The 21,463-nt window shown below is 45.7% G+C and overlaps 1 protein-coding gene across 1 annotated transcript in view; it reads right to left on the minus strand.

The window, feature by feature from the left end:
• Positions 1-21,463, minus strand: part of TAOK1 (TAO kinase 1) — a 1,754,180-nt gene that overhangs the window by 112,575 nt on the left and 1,620,142 nt on the right. The window contains exon 19 of the mRNA XM_069615276.1: positions 16,934-17,116. Coding sequence (XP_069471377.1) covers positions 16,934-17,116 — 183 coding nt within the window. The remainder of the gene's footprint in view (positions 1-16,933; positions 17,117-21,463) is intronic.

Consider the following 21,463-nt stretch of genomic DNA (forward strand, 5'->3'; position numbering starts at 1 on the left):
GCAAGATTCCCCCATACTTCTGCCACCCATATCATCCTGACACTTTTGGTATTTAGTTTAGCAAATTCCCTGATACTTCATGGCCGGCTGAGCACTATTGTAAACAAACGCTTAAAACTAAACTTTTGTCCATCTCTATTGCTGATAACTCAAGTGATGAGTTGGCGAGACCTGGAGGGCATGGCACAGCAGCTTGTTGTAATACTGCTGTCATCCACTGTGTTCATAACTGTTACACTTAAAAAATGCCCCAGCTCCTTTAACTGGTTTTTTTGACTTGACTGAATATTTCAACATCAGGTTAAAAATACCCTGCACAAGCTTTGCCAAGAAGCCTGGGTCCTCAAAAAACTCTTGAATCAACAGGTATGGAACGGAACCCAATACTGGAAAGCACTGGGTCTTGGCTCTCTCTCATATCTTCCTCTGCATATCCAGTTCCAACCCAACACTCTCCCCTGCTCTTCTTCAGCTAGAAACCTCAGTGCCATCTATGACTCTTCTCAACTACTTTCATCTCCAAAACTAGAACAGCAGCTCGCCTCATCCTGTTAAACATTAGGAAAAGCAGGCACCTCCTTCCTTCCAAAACCACCAAGTATCTCTTAACCACTTGTCTTCTCTAAACTGGACTACTGTGCCAGTATACGCTTTGGTCTCCCCAACTAAGCTTTCTGTCCTCTCGACAAGATCATTAACTTCGCTACCAAGACTCTTTGAACTCCCTCACTTCACACCTGCTTCCTCATACCGTCAGCAGGCTGGAAGGCTGATGATGCAAAACAGGGCTAGATTTAAATGTCTTCTCCTTGTTCACAAATCTATCCACGGTAAGGCACCACTGTATCTATTCTCCTCTATCCAACTCCAGTTTTTCCCCCGCCTTTAAGATGCCTCGTCTCTCACTTCCTTTGCCTCCATTCTATCACTTCACCCATGGTCATGTCCTGAGCACAGCTGGTAGTAACATCTACCGCGATTTAAAAAGGTCCAATGTTGGTTTACCTTAATCTAAGCCTTAAGGGCTTGAATAAGAATCAAGAGCTAAAAATCAAATGCATTACAACGAGCACTCTGCACCCAGTATATTTTTAGTAAGGATCCACCATCATCCGTTTGAATTGAAGAGCATGTGTGAGGCAGTGTTTATTGTACTTGAAAACCTTTGTGGCAGCTGGCTATCCAAGCCCTTTATACAAATACTGCAAGATGGCCACCTGCTAATTGTGCAGAGGAATGGATGCATGATCTGGAAGGCCTCCCTTTTGATTGGGCAGAATCATTGAACTGCACCAATCCTGCGCGCCGGCAGGTGAAAGCCGCCCCCTTCAGCAAGGCCCCTCAGTAGGGCTCCCGCCTGAGCCTAGGAGGGCTCCCTCCTCCTTTCACCCCGCAAGCGCATCATGGAACAGTATCCTGGCAGGCAGTCTGTTACCCCACAAACTTGGGCCTCTACAACTTTATGCACCCCTGCAGAATAGCTGCAAGTTAGGGCTGGACACTGTCATTGCTTTTCCACTAACCCAAACTACTGTGTGAAACAAGGTGTGCCTATGCCATTCTGCCTTCCTTGCCTTACTTAATCTTACTTACTCCTTCTTTCATTACATTTTGTGCAAATTTGAAGCCTGACATGTTTTTTTTAACATCTCTGCACCCCATTTTGCATTGCATTTTGTGCCTCTTGTGAAAAAACACATTGGCCTTCAAATTGCACATCTCTGTACCCATCTATAGTATTCCCTGTGCATCAGTTTTCCTGCTCCCCTTGGCTATTAGGTCCCCTGGTGAGTTTGTGCTCGTACTGTGCAACCCCTCCTCTTTGTTTATTTATAGAGCGTGCCAGGCCGTTAGGCAACTGGGCGCTTGTGAGAATCTTAAGTTACAGTTACATTTCTTATCTTAGATTTCTTATGTTACAGTTACAGGAATATCTTACAGGATACATACAGGATATTAGGATAAATTTACAATTATTGGTAGCAACAAGGGGAAAAGAGGATGTCATATGAAAGGGGGGGTGTCTAGGAGACTGGTCGTTCAGAGGAGGGGAGTCAGCAGTCGTTGGTTTGTAGCCAGAGTTTAACATTGGTTTTGAACATATGAAAGGAGGGAAACGGCTCTAAGTGGATCAGGAATAGAGTTCCATAGATTGGCAACCAATACTGGGAAGCTTGAGCCTCCTGTTCTTTTCAGATAGAAATTTGGGATTCTGATGCTATTAGATTGGGCCTTTCTAATGGGGCGTTCAGATTCATACCTGTTCAATTTTATCCGCGAGGTATGCAGGTGCTGTGTTGTGTTGTTAAGACAGTTGTGTGTAATGTTCAGGGTTTTAAATTTGATACGGTCAATGATGGACAGCCAGTTAGCCGATCTTCTTTGGTCAGATATATGTTGTCCTTTGGGAATGCCTAGTGCTGTTCTGAGGGCGTTGTTTTGCAGGGTTTGGAGTTTGTGGGTGTTGTGTTTGCTGATGCCTAGATAGAGTATGTTACAATAGTCTAATTTAGATAGGATAAGGGTTTGTGCGATGGTGATGCAACTGTCCGTAGAGAAAAATGGCTTACAAGTGTGAATTAGCTTGCAAGTGTAGCTGGTTGCTGAAGCTGTGGCATTTACCTGCTTGTTAAGGTTGAGCGTTGAGTCCAAGTAAAAGCCAAGCGTTTTAACTTCCTTGGCTACTTTAATTTTGATACCATCAATGGCAAAGGATTTGTATAGGTGGGAGAGTTTGTTTAATTTACTGGTGAATCCAATGATTAAAAGCTCGGTTTTATCGTCGTTAAGACAAAGGCTGTGTGTACCCATCCAAGTTTGAATGATTTGATGGATTTTATTTACGAGGGTGGTGTCTTTGTCGTAATCTCCTTGGATTGGGATGAGGATCTGGGTGTCGTCAGCATAATTGAGACACCCAGTTTATCCAAGATATCAAAGAGGGGCTTTGTAAAAATATTATACAAGGTAGGTGAAACGCATGAGCCCTCTGGAACCTCACAAGTGATGGGAACTGGGTCAGCGGCTGAGATGGGCGAAAAGACTCTTATAGTTCTATTAGCCAGGAATGAGTTTATCCATGCCGTGGCCTTGGTGGAAAAGTTAGCAGCTGATTTAAGGTGGTTGCAAAGTACTTTATGATCTACCAAGTCAAATGCAGATGATAGATCTAGGAGTAGGAGAATGGATGTGTCTTTGCGCTCATCAAGTTGGTTTTTGAGATCAAGGAGGGCTGTCTCGGTTCCATGTCTCGGTCTGAATCTAGATTGTCTAGTACCTAGTAGGTTATTAATCTCCAGGTAGGATTGGATCTGTAGATAGGCAGCTTTATCTAAGATTTTAAGGAGGAACGGAACTGTCGTTATGGGTCTGTAATTATTTGGGACATTAGGGTCAAGGATAGGTTTTTTTTTTTAAAAGGGGTAGTATCCAGGAATCTTTGAGGTTAGTGAGCACAGAGCATGATTTGAAGGTTGCGTTGATAAAGGATGTGACGAAAGGGGCTAGTTCTTGTGCAGCTTCTTTGATAATAGGGGCTGGACATGTGTCACCAAGACAGCAAGAGGGTTTAAGAGAAGTGATAATTTTCTTAGCTTCTTCAATGGAACAAGCTCTAAAGTTAAATTGGTTGTGAGGTTTAGTTTGGTTGATGGCGAGTTCCTGTAGGATGGCTTCTTGAGTGGAGAGCGCAATGTTGTGGAGGGAGGATCTTTTGGCAGAGATTTTGTCTTGTAACATACTGATTTTATTGCATAAGGCGTTTTGAATGTTGGTACACCACATTTTATCTTTGGTGCAGGAGTCTATGGGTGTGATAGGGGATTCTAATTCTCTAAGGATGGTGAAGATTTCCCTAGTGTTTGAATTTGCTTTTTAATTCTGTCATTAAAGGTCTCTTTTTTGCCTGGATGATTTGTTTCTTGTAACTATTGGTGAGGGTAGTGAGAAGATTTTTGTTATGAGGGGAAGGGTTTTTTTTTTCCAACGGGCTTCTACTTGTTCTTTTTCTTTGCGCAGGGATTTTAGGCTTGGGGTGAACCAAGTGTTTAGATGGACAAGAGGTTTGGATTTACTTAGTTTCAGTGGCGCAATGACCCTATGGCTGAGTTGATAGTGTTATTATACAGGTCAACCAGATCATTAGGGTTAGTGATAAGATTAGAGTGATTAGTAATAGGCTGAATCAGAGGGAGGAGATTCGTGACTTATGTTTTTTTACAACGTGTAAAGGCTGGAGGTGCCGGTAGTTTGGTTGTTTTAGATAGGGGTAGGTCTGAGATGGTCAACAAGATCAGATGATGATCAGTCCATACGCATGGTTCAATAGCCGTTTTGGTGGAGGTGCAGTTAATATCTGTCACCCAATCCAGAGTACGGCCTTTGACATGTGTAGGGCCATTGTTTCGGATGGTGAGGGCTGCTTCCAATATTGTGCTGGCTAGAATTGAGGCATTAGAGTCTTTAGGGTCATTGAATCCTAAGTTGAAGTCACCAAGTAGGATAATTTGTGTCCCCGGTTTAGCATTGGTGTGGAGAAGGGTGGTTATGTCTTCTTCAAAAGAACCTAGGAGGCCTGGAGGCCTATAGATAAGGTGCACAGTAATAGTGCCAGAGGCGGAGATACCTAGTTTGAGGGAGAGTAGTTCTGTTGAGGGCATGGACATGTGATCTACTTCTTTCATAGTGAGGTCGGCTCTGAAGATGAAAGCTATGCCTCCTCCTTTGGAGGTTTCTCTATCCTTTCTAAAGATGGTGAAGTTAGGGGGAATGGCGAGCATTAAGGCTGGACCAGCCGCTTTGTGCAACCATGTTTCGGTCACTGCTAGAAAGTCGATCTGGTTACAGATGATCATATCTGAAATTTCAGAGGCATGGGCTATCAAAGATCTAACGTTGATGAGGCCTCCCTTAAAGTTGCGTGTTCCTTTCATGGTAACGCTAGTCTGGTCAGTGTTGATCAGGGTTTCTGATGATTAGTACAAGGTTTCTGGATACGGCTAGGTTTACTTTTGGAGGGGTCGGGAAGTGTTAGTGTAGGTACCATCTTGGAGTGTCCTAGAGAAAGGTGGACTCGAGTTGGCTTTGTCAATCTAGATCATGGTCTGAGGTTTCTTAGAGTTATAGGGCAGACCTGACTCTGATAGATTAAGGAGATGGGCTCTGATGACTGTTGGGTCAGAGGCTGGGTGTAAGTCTTGCCAGACGGTTCCCATGCTGTTGGGAGTCCATAGTGGAAGGCTGCCATTATAGATAGGGCAGTACGTGTAGTAAGGATAGCTAGGGAGCAAGTGGGCAGGCGGAGTATGGGTGATGTCATATCAAAGTTGGTATAGGAGATTACCTGTAAATGGCAGGTGTAGAGTATAGGAGTGGACTACTTCAGGAAGGTACCACACACTATAGTTTAGTTTAGTTTATTCATTTGTAATGCGCACCAGACCCGGGGGTATGAGGGCGCAGGATCAACAGGTTATTCACAACTTGGTTACAGGTTACTTATGCATTGCAGTTTTACATTATGACAGTGATGGCAAAAATGTACAGGTTTACAGAATAATTTACAGAATATTTTACAAATTTACAAACAAGCAGGTAAGGCATATAGTTTACAAATTTACATCTCAATATACTTCCTATGTCATAGGGTGTTATTAGTGGTCCTTGTTCTTTATCCACTGGATGTAGTTTCGTCTAAAGTGTGTGTAGGTTTGGGGTGTCCTGAGGGGAGGGTGGTAAGGCGTTCCAGTGTTGGGCAGCTTTAACCTGGAAGCTGTTACCTCCCATTTTGGTGCGTTTGAACCTGGGAACTATAAGCAGGTTTGCGTTGGAGGGTCTGTTGGGGGTTTATTTGCTTATTCTATCGGATAGGTAGCATGGGGCAGCGTTGTTGAAGCACTTGTGTGTAAGATAGGCTACTTTAAGCAAGATTTTGTCTGAGGTGTTGAGCCAATTATGGGATCTACTAATGTTGGAGATGTGTTCTCTCCTGGGAATGCTGAGCGCTGCTCTGAGAGCGTGATTTTGTAATGTCTGGATTTTCTTGGTGATTTGCTTGCTAGCTCCTACGTAGAGGGCATTGCAGTAGTCTAGTTTTGATAGTACCAGGGCTCTGACTAACGTTAAGCAGCTCTGAGTGGAGAGGAAGGGTTTGGCTGCTCTTATAAGCTTACATGTGTAGGCCATGGAGGATGCCATGGAGCTAACCTGTTTGTGGAAGGAGAGGGAGGAGTCGATGTATATTCCTAATGTTTTCACTTCTTTGGCTACCTTGATTGGGTTCCCGTCTATAATGAAGTTGGCGTAATTGTGGTCCAATTTAGTTAGGTTAGCAGTGGAGCCAAGGATGACGAGTTCAGTCTTGTCATCATTCAGGCATAGACTGTGCGAGGCCATCCATGCCTGGATGATGAGGTAAACCCTGTTCACCAAGGACAAATCGTGGTTGTAATCTCTCGTAAAAGGGATGAGGATCTGTGTATCATCGGCGTAGTTAGTGTAGGTGATACCCAGGCCATCTAGATCATCAAACAAGGGCTTTGTGAACATGTTGTACAGCGTGGGGGAGATGCAGGAGCCCTGTGGGACTCCACATGTGATAGGAATGGGGTCGGCTGCGGCAGAGGTGGAGAAGACACGCATGGATCTATTGCTGAGGAATGACTCAATCCAGTCGATGGCTTCTTGTGAAAAGTGTGCAGCTGAGTCCAGGTGATCACATAGGATTTTGTGATCGACTACATCGAAAGCCGCAGAGGGGTCTAGGAGAAGTAATAAAGCAGTTTTCCCATTGTCTCTGAGGGTGTCAATTTGGGCCTTCAGATCAATGAGGGCCGTTTCTGTCCCGTGTTGGGGTCTGAAGCCTGATTGTCGGATACCTAGAAGGTGGTTTATTTCAAGGTATTTCTGGATTTGTTGGTATGCTGTCTTGTCTAGTATCTTGAGTAGGAATGGGACGGTGTTGATGGGTCTGTAGTTGGTGGGAATGGAAGGGTCAAGAGAGGGTTTTTTGAGGAGGGGGATGACGCAAGATTCTTTGAGGTTGCTGGGGACAGTACCTGAGGAGAAGGAGGCGTTGATGAGTCTGGTGATGAAAGGCGAAAGGTCTCTTGCCGCATCTTTGATGATTTGTGGGGGGCAGAGGTTGCCCTGACAATTAGATGGTTTTAGGCTAAGAATGATTTTTTCCACTTCGAGGGTAGAGACTCTGGAGAAACTGAAGCGAGCGGGGTTGGGAGGGGGGGTGTTGGTGGAGTTAGTAGGTTTGGCTAAGGAATCTTTCTTATTTTTAGTTTTGGTTTGTAGGTTTGTGACTTTATTATTTAAGGCATTTTGGATGCTGGTGCACCATTGTTTATCCTTCACACAAGTGTCTGGGGTTAGCACCAGTGTTTCTAGTTCTTTGATGATCGTAAACAGCTCTTTGGTGCTGGAATTGGATTGTGCAATTCTTCGATTATAGGATTCTTGTTTGGCAGCTATTATTTCTTTTTTGTAGTTGGAGGTTGTTTTATTAAGCATTATCTTGTTATGGTCTGTGGGAGACTGTCTCCAGGCTTGTTCCATTTTGCGTTGTCCAGTCTGAGCGCTTTAAGGTGGCTGGAGAACCATTGGTTGAGGTGCTTTTTGGTTTACATTTTCTTAGTTTTAGTGGTGCAATAGAGTCTAGGGCTGTGCGCATGGATTTGTTATAACCTTCTACGAGGTCATGGGGATTGGAGGTAGCCGGGAGTTGGTTGAGTGTTGGGAGGATGAGAGGGATCAGTTTTTCCACTGCGATATTTTTCTTGCTTCTCGTGGGGATGGCTGAGGCTAGCACATTGTTGGTGATAGGGCCAGACTAGTACAGTGTAGCATCAAACAGCAAAGGGCCGGGCTAGTGCAGTGGGGCACATCAATCAGCAAGGGCTAGGCTAGAAAAGAATGGCACATCAATCAGCATAGGGCCAGTAGAGTGTAGCATTAAGCAACATAGGGTCAGTATAATGTAGCATCAATTAGCATATGGCCAGGCTAGTACCGTAGGGCACATCAATCAGCGTAGGGCTAGTACAATGTAGCATCAATCAGCATAAGGCCAATACAGTGTAGCATTAAGCAGCATAGGGCCAGTACAAGGTAGCATCAGTCAGCATATGGCCAATACAGTGTAGCATTAAGCAGCATAGGGCCAGTACAAGGTAGCGTCAGTCAGCATAGGGCCAGGCTAATACCGTAGGGCACATCAGTCAGCATAGGGCCAATACAGTGTAGCATTAATCAGCATAGGGCTACTACATGCACAAGTACTAGCAGATTAGAGCAGTAAGTAATATAAAGAAGTAGTTCAGATATCAGGAGGGCCCGGTGTGCGCTAAAGAATGCACCAGTTAGATGTGGAAAAAAAAAGTTCACTTTCTCAGGTGCGGTATGCAATAGTGCTTACCGGTGAAGCCGGTTCATGGTGAAAGCGCCGGGAACGGCTGCATGGAGAAGATGAGCGGCATGGCAGAGAATCTGGAGTGGATTGGAGGAGGCTTAGCAGGGGGTGCAGGGACGTTGTGGGAACAGGTGTAGGGGTCGTGGCCCTAGGCTCTGAAGGCTCCCGACAGGCTCAGGATAGGTGCCTTAGTAGAGCGCCTATGTATGGGACGCCGGCTAAAGCCAGCCGGTGTCTGGTTGGTGCAGATGTTTGCAGATGCCCAATCAGGCGTCGGGGCGGGCCTCTGTGGAGGAGTCGGACCGATGGTGGCTCCAACTTTACAGGGCGGCCATCTTAGAAGGGATCTGCTCCTCATGGTGCTTTCTTCCTCCTATCCTCTGCCGCCGATATGACACTCCCCATCTCCCATATCTTTTCTAATTACCATACTATCACTTATCCTCCCACGAAATCTGGAAGAAAAAAAGCTTTAAAAAAACCACTAACCCTTCACTGATATCCTCTTTTCTGTCCCCTCTCCAGATCTATGGACTCCTCATCTCTCCTCTCACATCTTCACCCATTAATGGTGGCACTAGATGTGAAGCAATCTTGGCGGGCTTCGCATCATCCAGGTGTATCATTAATGTCCATCACACTGGCACTATTTTGGTTCAGGGTCCTCAACCCAAGCTCCTCCTCCTCCTTGACCGGTGCCTGGCGTCCCTCGTCAACTACCTTCTCACACCTGCTACTCCTCCTTCCACTCTCTCTGTCCTGCCCCCGCTGATTGGTGTAACACACCCTTGTACCCCTCCTCAGAAAACCATCAAAATGTGGTGACCACTAGCATCTAGCCACGATTAAGGCTTGTTCTTCCATCAAACACTCTGCCAACATCTGCCTCCTCCTTCAACAACTTGACCTCGATATCCTTGCTCTTACCGAGACGTGGTCCAATGCCTGCTCAGTCACTGTTTTGACTCCCTTCTCCCTGATAGTTATACGATCATCTTCAAGCCTCGCCCTAACCGTGCTGGCTGTGGGGTTACGCTGACCTTCTCTGAGTGGGTCCCGTATTCCCTCATACCCATGCAGCCTTACTCTTCCTTCGAGAGCCTGGTTTGCAAGCTGGTCATCTCTCCCACCTCCCCTCTGACCATTGCCACCATCTACAGGCGGTTCCATGTGTTAATATCCCTGCAAAAATATTGGGATACAAAAATATCGCCATATTTTTGCAGCGATATTGAGGCATGGACCATGCGGGGGTCACCCCCCGCAACCCCTGCATTATTTTTAAATGTGCGGGGGACAACCCCGCTCCCACAAATGATCCCCCCAAAAATATTGCCTATGGCGTTCCCGACGGCCATATATATACTGCGATATTTTTGGTGGGATAATATTACCCGATAGCCTACCTGGCTCTACCACCCTGTTCCTCTCTGAATGGGCCGATTATCCTCTCTCCTCACAACCACCTCTAAATGTCTTCTCCTGGGTCACTTCAACATCCAGCTCGACTCCACAAACACTGCATCCACTCTCTTCCGCGACCTCTGCACCTCACTCTTCCTTCTTCCCACTCGGCTGTACACACTATTGATGCCTTCATCCACACTGATCTTTCACTCTTCCCCCAACTCATCACCTGACTCACCTGGTCCAGTCATTCTCTCTTCTCTCACCTGGGTCCTTTCGGCCATCTGACCGCAACTCCCCCAGCCCCGCCTACCTTGCTCACGAACATCCGACAGATGAAACAAGTGTCAGCTGCTGCCTTTGCATTCATGTTCATCCCTTCCTTCTCCCCAGTACAGACCCTACCTCTGACTCTGCTCCCAGCATCCTCCATCTTGCCATTACTAATACCCTTGACATTCTTGCCCCAGTCATGAGGATCCGCCTGAAAAAGGTTTCTAAACTTAACACCGGGTACGACTCGGAACTCGCAGCCATGAAACGCAAGTGCAGAGCTGCAGAATGGAAGTGGCAGATCCAGGCTCACCCTCTGGCAAACTGGCCTTTCGCCTGCTCCAAGGGCAATAATGACTCTCCATTGGCTCCAAGAAAAGTGTCCTCATCCAGGCTCCAGTCTCTGGTGGATCCAACAACACAGCTGACCTCTTTCAAATCTGCAAGGAACTAGCCAACCCTTCTGTGGTCTCCTCCGCACCTCTTCCCTCGCTGGTCCTCTGCAGTGCACTGGCCATACACTTCACTGCAAAAACTCAGGACGTCCTGCGCACCATTGTATCCCTCTCCCACCCACCCTTACTCCACCCCCGGCCTCCTATGGCCTCCCATCCCCCCTCTGCCTTTCCTTCCTCCTCCTCCTCTCCTATCACACCTGATGAGGTCACCAGAGTTGTCGGCTCCATGAACGTCTCCTCCAAACAGGTCTCCTCCTGATCCTCCAGAACCATTAAGGACAATATAGACTCTCTTGCCCCTGCACCTGCTGACTTTTGCAAACACACTTTTGCTACTGGATCTCCCTCAAGCACTCCCTTGTGCGCCCCCTCCTGAAATAAACATCTGCAGACCCGTTTTGTCCAGCCAATTACCGCCCCATATTTATCACCCCCTTCTTTGGGAAATTCTTGGAGAAGCTGGTCTTCCCCCAACTGACCCAGGACACTGAACTTGTTGGTTGCCTGCACAACCATCAATTTGGATTCCCAGCATCCAAAGGCATGTAAACTGCTCTTCTGAACACCTGTGAGGAACTGCTTGCATCTCTTGACTCCACTGTTCTCAATCTACTTGATCTCTCCTCTGCATTTAATACAGTCAATCACTCCATCCTCATAAAACGACTCCACAATACCCTAGGTATCTCTCAGCGGGCACTGCACTGGCTGACCACCTTCCTCAATGACTGTCCGTCCCAGGATATTCTGCGCTCTTTCTCCTCCCCCACCTCCATCTCCTCCTGCGGCATCCCCCACGGCTCCAACCTTTCTCCATGGCTCTTTAACACCTATCTTGTTCCGCTTGTACACCTCGTTTCAATATTCTCCCTCAACTTCCCAGTGTTATGCAGATTACACAACTCTTCTTCAAACTTCCCTCTGATCATTCCTGATTGCACATCTGCCTTCCAGTCCTGGTGTACTTCCAATGATCTCCGACTCAATGCCAGCAAGACTGAGATCCGTCCTACTGGGACTCCTGCTCCCTCTTTCTTCTCCTCACTCTGGCCATCTTCTATGGGCCCCTCTTCATCTGAAACCAGAAACCTTGGAGTCATCTTTGACTCCTCTTTTTCCTTCCTCCTTCACATTCAGGACCTTGTCAAGAAGGCCCACTTTTCCTCAAAGGAATTCTTCCTTTCCTCATTTTCCCCCAGGAGATCGTCTCTAGAGCTCTGGTTCTCTCTAGGCTAGACTACTGAAACACCCTTTTCCTTAAGCTACCCTCTTCTCTACGACCCTTCCAGCTAATCCAGAATAGGGCTGTGAGACTTACCCTTGACCTCAAGCCCAGGTACCACATCTCTCCAGCCCTAACATTTCTTCACTGGCTCTCGGTTGCTACAAGGATCACATTCAAATCCCTCAGCATCATCCATAAGGTTGTCTGGGGCCGGGCACCACGCTATCTAACAACTGGCTCTCACTAAATACTCTCCCTCCAGCACAAACTCTGTGTGGCAATATCTTTGCTAAACAGCAAGCTGGTGGCCGATCTCCTTCTCAGAAGGCTCCCTCCAATGGAACAGCTTGACCCTTCCTCTTCCGTCTTGAGCCAGATCTCCTCAAATTCCAGAAGCTCCTCAAGTGGATAGCTCAGCGGCAACGTGCACGCCTTGGAAGCAAGACAACACGGAGCAACACAGGTTCGATCCCCGGGTCTGCGCTTAGAAACCTCGGGATATGAAGCGCATTATAAGTAACCTATAATTTCATAGGACCTTCCTTTTCACCTCCTCTTTCCCTTCCTCCTCCTCTGCTAACCCCACAGTTGCTGAGATTGGTGACCTGGCCTCCCACACCCAATCGCCTTCAGCTTCTGCCCGCACCCAGCACTTGCCTTGGCACCCTATGTCACCACAGGCCTGCACTCATTTATTGGTAGCTGACCACTCTCACCAAGGCACTTAACTGCTTACTCCCTAGCACTTTCCTCTTTGGTACACCTAGCACTTACACACCTGCCCCCACTTCCTCAACACTTCTCTCTCTGCACTTGCATGTTCTGAAAGCTAGGCCTAGTAGGTCTGCCTCTATGTTTCATTGTTATATTTGCTTTTCTTTCCCATGTTCCCTCCCCGTTGCTCTGTGGCCGCTTTGAATCACAAATTACTTGATGTATAAGCACCTAACAAATGCACAACAAATAAAATAAAAAAATGTCCACTTATGTATTGTCCCTGGTGAATATTCCATTTACTCCCTTCTACAACCTGGTCAGAATGTCCCTCAAATTCCCCCCATTGTAAGAAGCTCACTGCTTCCTGATAAATTTGATATCTATTGTACATTCTTTTGTGATCAAAAGAGCACTGTCCCTCCTGTGTATAAATAAAATAAACGGGAAGCACAATTACTTCACAGAAACCCCAGCCAGACAACCCTGGTATCAGACAAACCTGGCACCAGTGTGTGATGGAAGCATCACTTCTTTTAGGTTCTTGTTCAGTGCCCAAGCACAAACCTAAGCACAACTCGGGAAGAAGCGTCAGCAAGGCTTGTGTCATCTCTCTTATTAGACACCTCAGTATTAAGGCTGGATGGCAAACCAAAATCTGCATGGTACCCAAGTTGACTTTGGCATCTAATGCACCCGAGTTCAAGAGATGGACTTAACCCATGCAGGTTCCTCAGTAAAAGCCAGCATGTCCAGAAACAAACAAACAGGGCTGGCCTGTCTGAGAAGAAAACCTGGATATACTGGGTGAAAAGCAGTTCTGGGATACCCAGATACCAAAGATATTTACTATAACATAAGTGATTGTCTATTGTTTTTACACTGATGCCTTTGGTAGAGGTTTATTCCCTTTAGAATAAACCTACCTTTATAGTCTGTCCTAATTTGATCAACTTTAAGCCCAGAGTCTCGGGTTAACTACAATTGGCCATAACTAGGTAGGTCAAAAACGAACACACTGAACCATCCATTTTACAAAGATACATGTAATTGAGCATTTCCTTTTCAAAGCACATCAGATAAATATATATTTGGATAAAAATATAATAAGCATATTTCCTTTTTGTATGCTATAATATGTATTGAACCTTTAACCGCAACGCTCTTCTTACAAATGGCAAAGTCAGGTGGCTGTAAGGGAATCCTGTTTGCTAGTTGAGGGCTGTGATCGCTCATACTTTGAATAAAGGGGCCGAAAGGAATCCAACATTTGTCAATTTAATTTTCGACTGGATTCTTTTCCGGGATGAGCTGCAACTTGCTACGTCTGAAGAAAATCATACACATTTTGCTGTACCTTCTTTCAGTGACCAAATCGATGGTGGAAAATAATATGAAAATAATATACAAGATCAGCGTCTACTCGGTGGAGCATTGTGGAAGGCACATGGATTGCATAGAGGCATCGGGTTTCTAGTACACTCATGTCAGAACCAATTTCCTTTTCAAATTTGAGATAAACAGTAGTCCAGACCATATTGTAGATGACGATCCATTTAAAGCATGACATTCTAAAACGGATTCATGCTGCGCAAAAATGTATACATAGAAACATACATGGAGTTTGTTCAATGGAAAGTAGGTACACTAAGATATCTGTGCAACTATACAGGCCCTTCCGTGCAGTTTGTTCTGAAGGGGAAAATACAATAGGAAAGAAAGTGCTCTTAACACAATGTGCCATTTTCCTACGTATCAAAGGGAGCAACAATCCAGACCAAACCCCCCTGTGAGAAACCTGACTTGTAGACCCTCAGGATCCTTTGTTCGGGTGTCCAGGGGAGGGCCGTAGCGCTTGGATCCCGGACCTGCGGGTGGACGGGCGATGGAGGCTCACCTGGGGAGGGGTCCTTGGGGATTGCAGGAGGAACACGCTCGGGAGAGGCATGGTATTCCCCCCTTTTCGACACCCACCCAACCTTTCCTCCACCTTTATAGATTATTGGAAGTCTTGTCCTGTTGCCCTCTCCCCAATTGCAACAGTTGCCAACACCAAAGGAAGGCATAGGAGAACCAGGAAAAAGGAGAACAAACAGCACCCCATATTTTACAACAAGATCGTTCCCATTCTCCCGATAATATTTTTTCTCCTTTTCCTATGACCACTTCGGAATACTACAACTCCCATAATTCCTCCCCACTGTTTTCCCCCAAAACCACTGGGACGAGGAAGAGGCTGACTGGAGCTGTGATTAATCAATGTGCAATGAATTCCTATGCACAGTCTCCATCTTGTCCCATTAAAAAGGACAGGCAGACTCAGGCAGGGGTGGGAAACCACTCTCACCTGATTCTGGTTAACTCGCCCCTGCCAGTATAAAAGGTGGAGCACACAGACACACTTTGAGGGAGCTGGGAGTGCTGGAGGAACCGCACAGGCCAGGAGTGAAGAACCAGAGCTGGAGGAAACCGGGAAGGCCTGTACAAGGACAACAGCCAAATTATTGAGTCTGAGAGTAGAGGAGGCTGCAGTATGGCGAGGGAGCTCCGACTCCAGGGAGCCAAACCAAGGGTAGCTGGGTTAACCTGGCAGTGCCCAAGCCAGAGCTCCTCCCCTGGGACGGACAGAAAAGCCCAGGCCTTTGAGTGGCAGCTGGTGAGACTCTGACCTCAGGAAACAATCCATTTACAAACTCACAGCTACCAAAACCGCCGGAATGCTGTTTTAGGGGGCTGGCGAAGTGGGAGCAAATTAAAACCATTGCATTGTACGACTTGAAGTCCAAAGACAATAATTGTGGTAATCAGCAAATGGGCCAGTGTGTTGGGAAGGAGAACACGCCCATGGCCAGGTACTCGCAGAGCAGCCCGCTCCCATCCAAACGCCAGAGCAATGCAGTGCACGAGAAGGAGCAGTTCCTCCAGGGCTATGGCGAACCAGGCAAAGGAGAGTGACCAACGGAAGGGTTGAATCGAAAGGGCAGGAAGCCAGAGACTACCCCCGGTCACAGATTATTTCCGAAAGGCCGTTAGGATTGCACACAACAGCCCAGCTGGAAGGTATAACAAGTCTTCGAGTGCTACAAGGTTACCAGCCACCCTCCCAGGTGAACGGCAGATTTGGGTAGGTGCAGAAGGAAGCAGCAGGGCTAACAACCTTGACTACTACATCAAAGGTCCGAAAGTTCAGAAAGCAGCTTAACACGACCAGTGAGTTGAGGGAAGCAAAGAAAGCCTGTTCCGTGTTGAATTGAAATGCTCGCGACAGTATCCGAGGGATGAAGGTTACGCGAGCGCCAATAAGCTGTGAGAGAAAGTGAATCCATTTTTAAGAACTGTGCAAAATACAAAGTAGCAGAGTGGTCGGGCGAAGTGAGATTACCCAATCAAAAGTCTCTGTGAAATGTGTTAAAGCTGCAGAGGCAGCGGGAAGAGAACGAGAGAAAGAAAGTAACCACAAAACCGCATGCAAGAAAAGTTTGAAAGACTTGATCTAGGAGCAACTGATATGCAAGTCATACGTAGATAGTACATTTTCCAAGAGGCATTGGAACTGAAGGAAAACATGTAAAGTAGAAGTAAAGAAAGAAAGGAGGGTTGAAGTGGTCATGTGGAGGCGAGAGCGCAAATACTCCCAGTTTCAAAAGTATTCCACAACAAAATCAAAACACGAAAGGTGGCTTGAACCCGACAGAGGGAAACCCATGTGTGGAATGTGAAGAAAGCTTGAGGAAGGGAACCACACGAAGGAGAAAAGGTTTGAGCCTGATTGAGGGGAACCTATAGTGAACTGGAAAAAAAATACTATACTTAGACATTTTTGTTGAAACTGTGTAGAATCTTGAAGGGAGACCTGGACGTGGGTGATGGGAACCCGAGAGGTTAGACCCATGAACTTGTGACTCAGACTTGAACAGCCAAGAAGGCTCTGGAGGGCAGAGCAAGCCGCCTAACTGTGTTCGCAAGCCAAAGGTCATTCATTTCATCCACCAAGTGTTCCATCTAACCCAGTGCTATACAACGTGGGGTCGAGAATTAATACGGATGTATACTGCCGATCTGACATTTCGTTTCACCACTGATTTTTCCTTTTTTAGATACATATACCCATGTCACATTAGTTTGTATTAGAGTGAGGGCAGGCATTAGGTTTTGTTAGTATAGGCCTTTATTGTTTGACTAAGACTGAATAGGACCGTTTCTTTATTATTTGATGGCCGAGATTACTCCCACCTTAGTTATAAGGCCAGACATGAGTTTTTCCAACCACCTTGAATCTAACAAAGGTTTTGGAAACGTGTAACTCGTGTCAGTGTCTCCTTGTGATACCATGCCTCCCCCTTAATGGCTCCTTTAGCTATGAAAAGAAAGAAAACCATTAATTTCTTTACAAATGTATATGCTAGCAAGCCTATTCAACCTTTAAATTGCACTTTGTACCTTCTGCTCCAGGAGGGCACGTCGGAGGGACACTCTCTGTTCCAGTTCCCGAAGCTCCCGCTCGTGCTGAGCGTCCGCTTGCATTTTGATTTTGCTTTGGTAAGCGTTCAATAGCTCCAGTTCCTGCTGCAGCTGCATCTTCAAGACCTGGCACGCTGCTTCCTGTGCCTCATCCAAGCGCAGCTGCCAGAGAAAGTAGGTGGTGTTATTTTTGTAAACAGGCCATCAATATAAGACGCAAAGTACGTACGCGGGGGTGAGGAAGAGAGGCGGGAATTCAGAGAAAAAACATTTTTGCTGATGTCTTCACAGTAATTTTTCAGCAAAGATAGATTCTGTTTTGAGTTAAAGGTAGGCTCGGGCAAATAAGCCAACAAATCTTCTAGGAATTACCAATCACTTCTTCAAGCATCTTTATGCATTCAAACATTACAGTGCATTAAAATCCCATTCTCCAAATATGCCTTGAAACAGTCCAATTTACAACCCATCGGTGGTCCACACAGAACGACAGATTGCTCCCATGCTATAACAAAAGCATTCTAATCACACTGCATTGCTCCCTTTTTGACTCTGGCACCCAATGCCTCTTTCCCATACACTAATTCGTCCCCTGCTCCTGTTTTCTTCCCATAGTCTCGAGTCTTAACACCCTTGGCAGGGGAACAATATAAGTAAGATCTGTCTGGCAATCCCAGACTACCTCAGTGGAAATTTTGAACTCTATTAAAGTGTCATTAGATAACATAACATTAAGTCTCAAACTTTGCAAAATATATTCAAACTACAACACAAGGATTTCCAGAAAACTCTGCTTAAAGCATGCTTACAATTCATCAATGACATAAGGTCCTTATTTGTTAGTTCAGCCTTTAAACCTGAGGGTAATGCACCACTCTTTAAATCAAACTTTTGGGAATAAAGAAGAAATGCAAGCTTGTCAGGGGCCGCAGAGCTGTCCCTAACATGTGCAGCCGAAACGAGCACCACCATAATGGAGAAAGCGCATTGGGTGGTAGGACGTGGCGAGAGGGGTTTCAGCTTGTCCCTCAGAAAGTAAACATTTCTCAGATGCTAGGCCATCTTTGAACACCAAAATCCTGCTGCCCCTGAAGAGGAAGGAGTAAAATTCTGTGGTCACCATGGTGTAGAAGGAACGCTAGGCCCCCCTAACATGCAGAGAGCAGCCCACCCCTAGCAAGGACAATCAATGTACACTTAACGACAGCAGATGTGCAGGCAGTCTGGATGGCCCTGGATGACAAGGAAGGAAGGAAGAAAGCAGGGGTCTAACAGGGGAGTTACAAACAGGGAGGCAGGTATTCAATCCCAGCCCACAGAATAGAACTGGCAACAGAGGGACAAATGAGGAGTAGAGCACCATACCATTGAATACCATGGGTGTATTCTCTGCACTCTAAAGCTTTCTTAATGTGTCTTTCTCTGAATTGTGCCATACTTTCTTCTCCTCCAACCACTTCCGTACACTTTTATCCTTCACTATATTCTCTTCCTTCAGCCCCTGTACCATTCCCCTTCCTCCCCTATCTTCTTTCAAACCTTTGGGCAGTCACACCTCTCTCCACTTCCACTTTCCTGTACTGCATCTACTCCTGCACATTCAGCTATCTCTACACACTTTTTTCACAAACTGCACCGCGCTCTGCACCTTCACTGCTCTCTGCACTTCCAGCTCTTTGCACGTTCCAAACTCTTTATGCACCTTCAGCTCAACTGCACTTCCTTCTCCCCCCCCCTCTTCCTCTTCCTATTGCATCTTTAGCTCTCTGCACCTTCAAGCTCTTTCTGGACCTTCAGCTCTTCTCCACCTCCTCCCACTACTGCTCTTGTATCTTTAGCTCATTGTGGACTTCTGCCTCAGCATGGCGCCTAACTCTGCTACTCCAAACACTAATTCACTGTTGCTTTCCTTGGGCTATTTTAGAGCCTTAATCCATCCCCTTGGGAAAGAATATCATTGGGATACATGATTGACTGGCAATTGTTCTCTGCTTTGTATTAGTCGTGCTTTAAAGGTTGTGTATTTAACGATTTCAGGTTTCACTCCAGACCAATCCTTTATTAGGTCAGTCATCTTGGAAGTGCCAATTGCACACTGCATACTAAGGTGCAAACAAAGTCCAAGGAGTAGTCCTGGTAGGGGAGCAAATGCTAAGTGTTCTGCTTGCAGGCTGTTGCACCACAGGAATGAAGTCACTTTGAAAACTCAAGCTGGTAATACTTATCATATCAATGACAACCTACTGCAAGAATGCATGGACTCAATTGGCAGCAATTGACTTGGCCTCACATATGGAATGTTTTAAAGGGCCAGTAGAGGGAGACTATGGACCGCTGCACCAGGCCCTGGGCGTAGAAGGAGAGATGAGGCTGGGTGAAGACTATGGTATCCTCTACATACACAACCTAGGCCAACATCACTTAAGCCTCAGAGCCAAGCAAGGCACTTTATTTACACGCAAACAAATTTACGTTGTGACAATCAAAGATGGCTGCATTCAAGTACAAATCTGTTTGGCCAGACTTTTTTGCTACCTTGAGTCTGCTAAACCTTTTGCAAAGTTTTGGTTTTCTAAGCTCTATTTTTGATGCTAGAGGGACTTCTGCTTAAGTTCCCATGCAGCTGCAACTCGTGTTTTGTGTGCTGCCCCTAGGAGCCCAAAGCCAAAGGGGTGCTCCTGGAATGCAAATAAAATTGCGACTTGTGGAAAGAAGCAGAGAATCAGCAAGGCAAGTATAGAAGGGTAAAAAACACAAGACATGCTGCCTTTAAAAACGAATATCAGGCTATATGTAATAGTGCATGAATTTGTACATATGAACTATTTGTTGACTGCTGGTTCTCACTTGAATGTCGAAGAACAAATTAAGCATTTTAGGGGTACCATTGCTTTTGTTATGTTATGTTACTTTGCATTTATATAGCGCCTTATGTACCATTGGTATGGTCTAAAGGCACTGGTAGGTTGAACGCCCCCGGGAACCGAAGTTCAAGTCAGTAGAGAGAATAGAGAGAGTCAAAGGTGCGTGTGAGCACCTGATATGGTGTCCCTCTCCCTCCCGACCCGCCCACCGCCTTCTATTGGCTATTTCTTCCTCCACTACCTGGGCCTAGCGACCCGAGAGCAGCCCCTGACCCCCACTTCTATCTGGGACTCAGGTGAGTGCAGGCTCCGATACCCCTTTTTTGATGGATACAATTCTCCTCCTACAGGCTGCGATCTTGGAAAGTTTGAATTGCACTCACATGGCGCTGGATAGTGCCATCAATATCTGTAGTGACGTGAAGGTGTGCCTTGAGTCCTCTACTGGAAATTAAAATGCCAGGGTATAAGTGGCGAGGCCCTTAGCTCACCAGATACAACTCGCCAGAGGTTGAGTCAGAACATTCTGATGTGACAGAAGGGGAGGACAGGCAGATAAGGAACCTGCAAAGGAGACATTGTAACCACCAGAAACAATATTAACCCAAACGTACATAACTTGCTCTTCTCATAGATACTATCTCCTATGTAGATTTCTCCTCTTTGAAATATTATCACAACAATGCCAATCAGAAAGTAAGGAAGGAGGGGGAGCCTTGACGACATCAAGACAGATCTCACTCAAAGATATGCCGCACAATAACCCTACCAAACAACGTCCCACCCTTGCATCTAGGTTTAGGCAGAAATGCCTTGAAAAAGTAAGCAGGGTCTGCAAAGTGGATACAATGCAGATCCCGGATAGGGACCGGTTAGTAAAGATTTTCTTTTGCCTGCTTTCCTCTCATAGACTTATGGGAAACACTACATTTCTGATACTGTTTGCTTGCTGACCTGACTTTATGGAGGCAAGTAAAGCTCTCAGTTTTACTTCCCTTGCTTTTTGATCACTCTTTTGAGGAAATGGATAATTCTCCAAGACTAGCAATACTGGAACACTATTTTTCCCTCAGTGGATTTTACCTTAAGGTGAAGTGTGGTTAGGATACTTGTATCCTTATTTATTACTAATCAATATAAAAGAAATATAATTTTATTTTAGAAAGAATTGTGTATGGTTTAAATTAAAACCTGTACAATACCAAACTACCAGTAGAATTCATTCTAGTTCGTAGAATAGAATTAATTTCACTAAGATCAACCTCATGTCCAAATCTTAAAGTTAGAATGATTCTATATATAAAACAGATCATGGGGCAAACATGAGTAATTTCCCTAAAATCAACTTCAGTCCTAATTTCAAACAGAGAAATAAAAAATATATATACACAAGTCACTGAGCAGATATGTTTTAGAAAAAAGTTCCTCACTCTGAAAAGGAAGGATAAATGATTATGTATGGACTTCAATGAATCACTGAGCAACAAAAGGCAGACTAAAAACTTATGTCGGGCAACAACTTTGAAAAATTGGACTACAGCTATGGACAGACACAGAATGACCTAACATTTTGGCTCAAAGATTCTCTCCATCTACCACGGTCATACTATTGACACATTTTTCAATAAAACGAATGCAATAACGC

Source organism: Ambystoma mexicanum, chromosome 9 (genome assembly GCF_040938575.1).
Source record: "Ambystoma mexicanum isolate Mex_15411 chromosome 9, UKY_AmexF1_1, whole genome shotgun sequence".
Lineage (NCBI taxonomy): Eukaryota > Metazoa > Chordata > Amphibia > Caudata > Ambystomatidae > Ambystoma > Ambystoma mexicanum.